This window comes from Melospiza georgiana, chromosome Z, assembly GCF_028018845.1.
Source record: "Melospiza georgiana isolate bMelGeo1 chromosome Z, bMelGeo1.pri, whole genome shotgun sequence".
In the NCBI taxonomy this organism is placed as follows: domain Eukaryota; kingdom Metazoa; phylum Chordata; class Aves; order Passeriformes; family Passerellidae; genus Melospiza; species Melospiza georgiana.
Window position 1 is genome coordinate 73,252,607 of NC_080465.1, and position 9,320 is coordinate 73,261,926.

The window sequence follows — 9,320 nt, forward strand, 5'->3', positions numbered from 1 at the left end:
CTTGGAGTGCTTTTCCAGCCCCTGGCAGCACCAAGGAATCACACCTGAAGTGCAGCATGTTCCCACTGCAATGCTTTGGGTGACTGCTTTCCCTCCTCCCCATCCTATAGGTAACATCATCTCCACTTTCATAGCTGGACCTCTGTGTAGGTCTGTGTTCTCCTCTGTGGGTGCTGGTGCTCATCTCCCATTTTGTGAGGTGCAGCTGGCTCTGACCCTTTTGGGACATCTGTGTCTTGCAGCCTTTGGGATCTGCTGCTGCTGTCCCATCCCCTCCAACAGGCACTTTCTGTGGGGTGCCAGTGCCCAGTGCAGCCTGGGTGCTGAGTCCAAAGGCTCTCCTTGGTGAGGGCTGCACTGCTGGCAAACAGGGCAATCAACCTCTCTTTTCTCCAGCTCTGAGTGTTGCCTGAGATGATTCCATCTCCTTCTCCTGCCCTTGGGCACAGAGGCTCCCCTGAGCTCCCTGGACTTGGGTGTGACAAGCTGGTTCTGGCTGTGCTTTTTACAGTCCTGATGACAGAGCTGTCATGGTCTTTTGCTTCAGTGTTATCTCTCTCCCCTGTCAAACCTGCCAATACCCAGTGCAGCCTGGAGGCTGAGGGGCAGACTGAAGGCTCTCCTTGTGGAGGAGTACACTGTCAAAACATAGAGCAACTGACCTCTCTCTTCTCCAGATTCTTTTCAGCCTGGCATGACTTGCATGTTCTGGTAAAGGCATGTTTTGACAGTTCTTCATACGAGTTGTCTGCCCATCAGCTCAGTACCTGCAGCTGGCCCCTAGGACCAAAATATCTCCTTCCTGTGAACTGTTGCTGGTGTGACATGTGGGCCTCATGGAGCAACTCTTTGTGGGTATTGGGCAGAGAGGAGAAGAGAAATTCAATGCTGTGTGGGTGCTGCTGGTTGAGAAAGGGGAATGAGCAAGCTCGGGATGGGGGACAACAGTTGCAACCTCCTTGGCTACCCTGCTTCCCACTCCAGCGCCCCATCCATAGTCATACCCTGGGCTGTCAGCCTTGTGACTCCACCGGCTCTGTCCAGACAGTCAGTAAAGGGTTATGGTTTGGACAGGGCTACCTGCTGTCCCCAGGGACTACCTGCTGCCCCCAGCTCCTGCCTAGTCCCTCATTGCCCTTGTGAGATGCTGTCCCCTGAGCTAACTGCACCTGGTTGAGGGGAGCCATGAGCAGGACAGGAGTGTGTCCTGTGCATGTGCCACAGGAAAACGGAGGGATAAGTATGGTCTCTCTGCCTCTGCAGCCCCTCATGTCTGATCACCCAGGCTTCTAAAATCCAAGACACCCAAAGTGGATGGGAGGTTCTGGGGGAAGAGAAAAGCGATGGCTGTTGATGATCAAGAGGCATGGTTTAGTACTGTGAGTGTTTACTCAAGCACACAGCTGGCACTGTAGGGCAGGTTGCCCTGCACACTTGGGGACAGAGGAGAGTGCTGCCAGGCTGAGAGGGAGCAGGAGGAGGAGGCAGCTGAGGATAGAGAAGCGGGGAAGGATGAGAGAGGGTGTGGGTTGAGTGTTTCTTTCAGAAGAGCCACAGACTCTTTCAGGCATTGAAGTACTCCTTGCAGTTTGTGTCCTCATTCCTATATGTACTTCTGACCAGGTCTTTATGTAGTTTCTCAAAGGTCCTCCATCTCCTGTGATCATTGAGGGGAAGTGACTCATCACCACTCTAACACCCACGCAGTGTCAGGAAGCACTTGGATATTACCTCAGTAACAGGAGTAACACTTCTTGAATGCCCTGGTAACCAGGAGGGTTTTGGGAGGAAACTCTGGGATCTTGTGACAATGTTCCTTCTGCTGAGTCCCAGAGCCTCGATGCTCCTGGGGCAAAAAGATATCAAAAGGCAGAAGTGCAGACATGGATGGGAGGGTCCCTGCCCAAAGAGGAAGCCTCCTGCATCTCATGAGGAGATGTCTCTGTTTCCTTCCTGTGGTTGCAAGCCCTGTAGTCAGATACGGATGCCTGCGCTCAGAGGCAGTGAGTGGGGCTGAGATTGCAGTCCTGCCTGAGCACTTCATGCTAGGATGGCCCTGCAGTCACTGCCTCTGAGGTTTCTCCTGGCCCTTGCACCTCTACTGTCAGCACATGGCCAGGAAGAATCTTTCAACATCCAGATAGTGCCCCAGGGAACAGGTAAGAAGTGGTTCTTGCTCTTGGAAGCTTCTGCTGCCTTTCCTCCTCTACACTGGATATTCATCTTCACTGCCTGAAGCCCTCGGCTGTGTCAGCTGGGGCAGCCTCTGTCTGCCCCAGGGACAGGAGCTACAATGCAGTAAACACTGGAGTTCTGTGGGACAGACAGGACTGGGCTGGATGTGCAGTGAGGGGTCATGCCCTCCAGAAAAGCAGTTTGCCAATCATTCCCTGGAGAGAGTGGGCATGAATTGGTCATCAATTCACGCACTGTGAATCAGGGGAAGGGTCTTCAGGGAGCTGTCACTTTCTGTACTATCCTATCCCCAGGTGTGCCTGAGGGACACTGCGCCTGCTGAGGGCAGTGCAAGAGGGAGCTTGCTGCTGCTTTGCCACACAGATGGATCAGGGCAGGATCAGTGGCTGGGTGCCTGAGCATGGAGGGGATTGTGGCCATGTGCCAGGGGACAAAGCTGCTGGTTGTGGTACTCAGCTGGGCATCTCTGCTCTTCTGCCATCAGCGCTGTTTGACAGCAAAGCCTCTGTACAAGGGGCTTGGCACAGCATTTCCCTTTGTGCCAAAGTTGGTCTGCACCTTGTGAGATCCCACGTGTGCCCCTTTGGGAGAAGACAGATTGTATTTTAAACCCCTTCAGGCCTCACAAACCTTCTTGCAGAGGCTTGAAGGGCAAGGGCTCCTTCCAGAAGCCAGCATCCTTCTCTGTAGCAATCATTGCCACAAAGCCTCCCCCTGCAACCCTGGACAAACTGCTGGCACCAGCTGCTCAGCTCCTGCCCACTGAGCCTGGGGCATGGTGAATTTGGTGAGGAGGTGATGAGAAGAAGGAAGGGTTGTGTCACAGAAAGGGGCAGGGGCATTGTTAAAGCAGGGGACGTGAATGCAGAAGGCACTGCTCAGCCCTGTCCCCCTGCCCAGTGGTGTGGGGCAGGAGGAGAGCAGCCAAGGCACCGAGGGAGTGAGAACAGGAGCCCCCGAGGGTAACGGGGGCGTGGCTGATCCCTGTGGCAGGGATGAGCCCTGGATGAAGGCCCCTGCATGCCAGCAGCAGCAGTGGTGCCATGGCCCAGCAAGGGCCCCCTGGGCTGGGCCGGGTGACAGCCTGGATGAGAGGCTGGAGGGAGTCCCCTGGTGCAGGGGGGATTGTGCTGGGAATGTCCCTGCTCCGGGCTTGGAGGAGGGAATATGGTGCCCATGGACACAAGTGGGAATGGGGCAGGTTCATGGATGAATGATCCTTCACAATTTCCATGCATCAGGAAAGCTCCTTCCCAACAAGGCTTGCCCTCAGGTGACATCCCAGCAGAGGGATGTGTCACCTTCCCTCTCCCACCACTCACCCATACCCATCCCATCATCTCCAGCCCATCTAACACCCACTTTTGCCTCTGACAGGAGGGTGTAAAAGGCCCCAGTGGGACTCCAGACTCCAGCTGGCACCAGACCAGGTGAATTATAAGAAGAATGAAGAAGTGATGCTGAGCTGCCCTGAAGGTTTCCAGCCACCCTTCACCCGTCTCAAATGTTCAAGTGAAGTCCAGTCCTTCTCTGGTGGGAAACCTGTATACAGAGAGCTCTGGACTGGAAGAAACTCCCGAGGTGCCTGGGTCCGCATTCGCTCCAGCGTGCAGTGCAGTGGTAAGGAGGGATCAGGAGCCCTCTTGGCTGCCTTGCTCTGCCCTTCCTGAGCAGGGAAAGCAGGGTGTGGAGCACAGGAAGTTTTGGGCTCCGTGCTGCCCAGGGAAATGGCAGATGTCAAGTCCAGCCTGCAGGTCACCACTGGAGGTGTTGGTAATAAGGGTCTCCCTGAGGGCTTCTGGCAAGAGGATGTGCACAAAGTAAAAAAGCACGGGAGAGGGATTTGTGGTGGAGTTCGTGCCAGAACATGGCACCACTGTTGGAGCAGGATCAGAGAACTTTACTGCCAGTGTGGCTGTGAGTACCACAGGTTGGTCCATGTGGGCTGGGCCCCTCCAGGTTCTGCAGCATGGTGTGTGCAGGCTTAGCACTCTCTTCTCACAGCTTAGGGCATTCATGTTCCCTCCAAGGAAGAACAGAGCTGTTCCTGATGGACTGTAGAGATTATGGGACACACAGAAACCTCAGTTTTGAATGAATGGGGGAAATTGCTTGAGTGGTAGTAGTCCAGTCATTCGCCCACATTTATTCCTGTTCAACTCCTCCTGCTCCCCTTTCAGAGGGCTGCAGTGAACACCTTCAGTCTCACTTTCCCTCCCAACATGCTGGGTGATGAGAAAAGTTGTCTGACTGCAGCATCCTTGCATGGCTGGGCTGGGAAGGGAATAAAGTGACCTTCTGGCAATCTTTCCTTCACAGAAGTGCTCCAGGTTGACCATGAGACCCTTGAGATTTCCAGCACCAGCATCAAACTGAAATGGACCTGCAGGTTCCCTGATGCCTGCCAGGGCATGAGGGCCATGTGCCGGCTGGCAGCGCCTTCCTCCCCTCCCTGTGAGGCTGAGGAGGTGGATGCAGAGCAGATGTTACACGGCCAGGAGGGAACATTCACCTGCTCCCCTTTGCAGCCCTTCACTGAGTACAGTGTCACCATCGACTTGCCTCCCAACACAACCCTGTTCTCATGGTTCTTCACAACACAGGAATCAGGTAAGTGCACAGAAATATCAGAGACAAGGAACAGTCCAGAGCTGTGTCACAGGGAGGACAGATAAGGAACAGTCCAGAGCGGTGCCACAGGGAGGACAGATAAGGAACAGTCCAGAGCTGTGCCACAGGGAGGACAGATGCTCAGCTCAGCTCAGCCTGATCATATTCTCTGTGCAGGGATGTGCCTGGGATCAGAGCTGCTTGGGTCCTGTGCAGAGCCCTCTGGGGAAGGGGCTGGGAGAGCCCTGAGCAGGGCACAGCCCCTTCTCATTGTCCCACTCTGCCTCACACTGTTGTGCTTCCCACTGCTGCAGCACACACAGCCTTTGCAGGGGACAAACCCCTTACAGGGAGTCCCTTTGCAGCCTGTCCCTTGGCCGGGAGCTGCTGCAGCCTCCTGTGGCCTGAGCCCCTGCCCATGGCCCTGTGTGTGACCCCATGGTCTGTGCTTGCAGTGCCGGACAAACCGGAGCAGCTGTGGCTGGATCCCGACAGGGGCTCTCTCAGGTGGAGCGCGCCGCCCTCCTGCAACGGGGAGATCATCGGATACCAGGTACCCAGGGAGCAGGGCAGACCCTCACCTCCCAGCCTGGAGCTCTGTGCAGGCACACTGGCAACTGTGGGCAAGGGATAGCTGGCATGAGCCACAGTTCCCAGCCAGTAAATATCTGGCTTTGATGAGCACAAGCATTTTCTGTGTTATTCTCAACATTCTTCATGCTGTGGAGATGCCCAGAGAGGTGTGAGTGCTCCATGTTCTCTGGGCTACTTCCTGGGTCTGCTCTGCTCTGGGTTTTGCAAGCTTTTGGCGGTTGGTGTGCAACACATGGTGACATGTCTTCTGGGGTGGCATCCCAGGGTTTCCTGTTCCTCTTGTGTGCTTGTTTCTCATTCCCGCCACAGAAAAACTTGTGGTTTGAGTAATCCTCTGAAAGTCTCTCCTGAAAGCCCCTTCTCCAGAGAGCTGCACCACTGAGTTTTCCTCAATGCATGGCTAGAAGCATCTCCTCTGTCCCTGGATTTGGGACACATTCCACAGCAAAACCCTGCTATCCAGTTGTGTGCCTCTGTGCGTGTGTGTGTGTGTGGTGGTGACGTTCTCAGAATGCTCTAGGTCCTCTCTGAGGACAGAGGTCTCCACAGCGTGACAGGGACCTTGCAAGCTTTTTTCTTAGTTCTATCCTGGAGAAACTGTCAGACAAGCTCTGGAAAACTTGTGAGCCTGTTCAACTGGTTTCCTGCTCCCAGACATCAGTGTTCATGAAAGAATCCTTTTATTCCACTTTCATTTGTCTATACTTTTGCATAACCCAGAATATATTTCTATAAATACAGCAAATGAGAATGGACAGGGATCTCATGACAAATTCAGATGATGCATGGGCAAATGGGGACCCTGCATCTCTATTACTCATGGAAATTTTAGTCCTTCTCCTTTTCTCTTAGAGAAGGCCTTCAGAGGCCAGCTTTACACAACAGAAAAGAGAAGCTCGGATAACTCGGGTGGAGAATATCGCCACAGTGCCTCTTGTGTTGCAATACACCTGGGATGACCTATCCTTGGGCACAGTACATATATCTACAGCGTTTCAAAAGAGCAGCTTCCCTCTTCCCTTTTCAGAGGCCCAGCTCTTTGCTCGCAGAGGTTGCTGCTCACACATCCTCAGGGTTGGCTCCAAATTCCTCCTCTCCTCTCCTCTCCTCTGTTTTGAGCTCTGCTCATGGGGCTGAGGCTCCCACCCGTTCCTCTCCAGAGCCTTGCCCAGGCACAGGGAAGGGCAGGCACAGGGAAGGGCAGGGGCACCTTCCCAGCGGGCAGCCGGGAGCTGCTGCGTCCCAGCTGCGTCTCCTGTCCGCAGCTGAACATCACAGCCAGGAACGCAGGGGACAGCAGCGTGCTGGAGACCGAGCGGCTGCGCCTCGATGGCTCCGTCACCGAGCACCGGCTGCCGGGGCACAGCCCTGGCAGCAGCTACGCCGTGACGCTCCAGGGGCTGACGGCTGCTGGAGCCGGGGCCGCGCTGACGAGGGAGTTTCACAGCAACAGCAGCTCCGGTGAGCTTTGCTGTGGGGCCGGGCCGGGAGCCCGGGCACTGCCCAGCCCTGCTCGCCGGCCTGCCCTGCCCGAGGCCGTCGCTGCTGCTCGCCCGGCCCTGCCGACGCTCATTCCCCGCTGTTGCCCTGCAGACACCCCGCACCCCCAGGCCATCAGCTGCCGCGGCGCCCGCGACATCGCCCCCTCGCAAGGCACGGCCGTGCTCCCCCTGAGCCCCATCGCCCCCGGCTCTGAGGCCGCCAGGTGAGCGCAGCCCCGCGGCTCCGCAGCCCCGCCGGGGCTCTCCCCACGCCGGCGCTGGCCTGCAGCCGCCTCCCTTCCCGTGGCCCCCGTGCCCGCTGCCACTGCCTTTGGGCCCGCAGGGAGCACCAGCTGATCGTGGCCGCCACGCACAACGCCTCGCTGATCGAGAGCATCTGCTCGGAGCAGGCGCAGCTCTCCAATGCCAGCGCCTACCAGGCCGCTCTGCTCAACCTCAGCGCCGCCACGGACTTCGTGCTGGGCGACGGCAGCCGCGGGCGGGGCATGGACAACGCTGCCCTCAGCCCGGGCCGGGACTACACGGCCCTGCTGCGCCTCGTCCGCCGCGGGCCGCAGGTACCCTCGGGGGGCTCTTGCTCCCTGCGCCTGCTGCCGCCCGGGGCTGGGCCCCTCGCTGCCTCTGGGCTGCCTCTGGGCTCACGCTCCTGTCCCGTGCCCCGGCACCGTGCTGTCCCTGGGCTCCCGGGCCACAGCCACCTCCCTCGGTGGCCCTGCCTGGGGACCTTGGCCTCCAGCTAGGCCAGTGCTGCAGGACTGGCCTGAGCTCTCCCTCCTGTCTCCTCCAACAGGCAGAGAAGTTCACCTGTGTCTGCTACAGCTTCTCTCTTGGTAAGTGTCTCCTTGCTCCTGCTGCCCAAGCCTCCCTCCTGCCTGCTCCCTTTTGCCAGCCTGGCAGCTTCCCTGGATGTGAGCTGGGTCAGCACAAGAGCTGTTGGGTCTCACGTGGAACAGAGCAAGATCCCCACAGGGTGATCCTCTCTCCCAGAAGAAACCTCAGCCAGGACACAGGCGTACACACTTGCACATACCCTTTGCCATTCTTGGGGCCATTGCCAGCAGGAGGCCAGGCTGTGGCACTCACCCTTGCCTCTCTGTTTGTTGCAGAGCAGACTGTGGCCCAGTGGCACTGGATTGTGATTGGACTGGTTGTGCTGTTGGCAGTCATCCTTGTGGCTGCAGTTATCCTCTGGCTTGTGCACTCCAGGTGAGTGGGGAGGGGACAGGTTCAGCAGGTACAAAGGCCACAGGGTCAGCAGGTTCATACACAATACCAGTTTCTTACCCAGCACTCCCCTTTGCCTTTCCAGGAAAAGGAAGTACTTGCCCAACAAAACTAAGGATGATAATTAAAAAGGTATGAAAATGCAATTCTGCAGTCAACCATCGCAGAGGCACTATCAGGCTGTGGGACAGGTGGGATGAGAGCAGCAATCTCCCAGGAGAACCTGAGTTCCAGCAGAAGCAGCAGTTCATACACTGCACTGATACATCTCCTGATTTGCCTTGGCTGGGGATGATCAGGATGGCTCTGCCCACTGAGCCCCACATGGAGGCAGAGCCTGGTCCCAGGCAATGCTCCCTGCTTGCAGCAGGGACAGGGCAAGCAAAGACAGCATCCCAAAGGCTCAGGGCTTTGAGTGACCCATGTCTGTGCCATCCCTGCCAGGGATCTGCAGGGAGGGTCTCAGGAGGGCCAGGCTGAGGAGCTGCTGCTCTCACCTCAGCACTGACAGCATCTCGGGGGCCCTGTGGTTGGGATGGAATTGTTGGGCTGTGGCAGGCACGGCCGTGTGCTCCAGCCTGTCTCTGACAGTGGGTGTCCTTTTTCTCCACAGGTAAAGGTGGCTAGGCTAGAGATCAGGCACTTCAGCCCCAGACAGCACCATGGAGACATCCAGAGCAGTGCAGAAAATGGGAAGGAGAACCCCAGCCCAGTGCTGATGGCTGCCATTTCCCCTGGCTCTCCTGTGACTGTGACCAGCACATGGCTCCCATGAAATTCATCCAATTCAGCAGGGCAGGAGGAAAACCCAAGGCCCAGGAGAACTGAGCTTTTTCATTCCTCAGCCCCTTCAACTCCCAGGGTTTGCTTACTGCTTTTGCAAGGCCTCTAAATAGGTCTAATTCTTTTATTTAGGCTTTGCTTTCATTTTTGCATTCCTGGAAGCAGGACTTGTATGCTGGATTTCCCAGTCCCAGACTCACACAGGCTCAGGTTGATGGCATTCTCCTGCTGTCCTCTGGGTTCCCAACCCTTCTGCCCTCTCTGCTGGTATTCAGCCAAACCCGGGGCTTTGCTTGGCCTGGCTGGACTGCTTTATGACTCAGCCTGTTCTGTCTGGACAAGAAATAAAGGCTTATGGATTGGAGGGGCTGCCTGTCCCACACAGCTTCTGCCTGCTCCCCTCATTGCCCC

General features: G+C 56.7%; 1 protein-coding gene across 1 annotated transcript; it reads left to right on the forward strand.

The window, feature by feature from the left end:
• Positions 1 to 2,050: 2,050 nt before the first annotated feature.
• LOC131096257 (neurofascin-like) lies at positions 2,051 to 8,743 on the forward strand. The gene is made up of 10 exons (XM_058044574.1): positions 2,051 to 2,159; positions 3,574 to 3,816; positions 4,516 to 4,806; positions 5,262 to 5,359; positions 6,666 to 6,861; positions 6,994 to 7,105; positions 7,225 to 7,459; positions 7,693 to 7,732; positions 8,009 to 8,108; positions 8,740 to 8,743. Exons 1-10 carry the CDS (start codon positions 2,051 to 2,053, stop codon positions 8,741 to 8,743), a joined length of 1,428 nt encoding a protein of 475 aa, XP_057900557.1.
• The last annotated feature ends 577 nt before the right edge of the window (positions 8,744 to 9,320 follow it).

Bases quoted from the DNA above. Each gene is read 5' to 3' on its own strand.
- LOC131096257 (XM_058044574.1), top strand. From the start codon at position 2,051: ATGGCCCTGCAGTCACTGCCTCTGAGGTTTCTCCTGGCCCTTGCACCT. The intron at 7,106-7,224 runs GTGAGCGCAGCC...TTGGGCCCGCAG, and splicing joins CCCGGCTCTGAGGCCGCCAG to GGAGCACCAGCTGATCGTGG. The intron at 7,460-7,692 runs GTACCCTCGGGG...CTCCTCCAACAG, and splicing joins TCGTCCGCCGCGGGCCGCAG to GCAGAGAAGTTCACCTGTGT.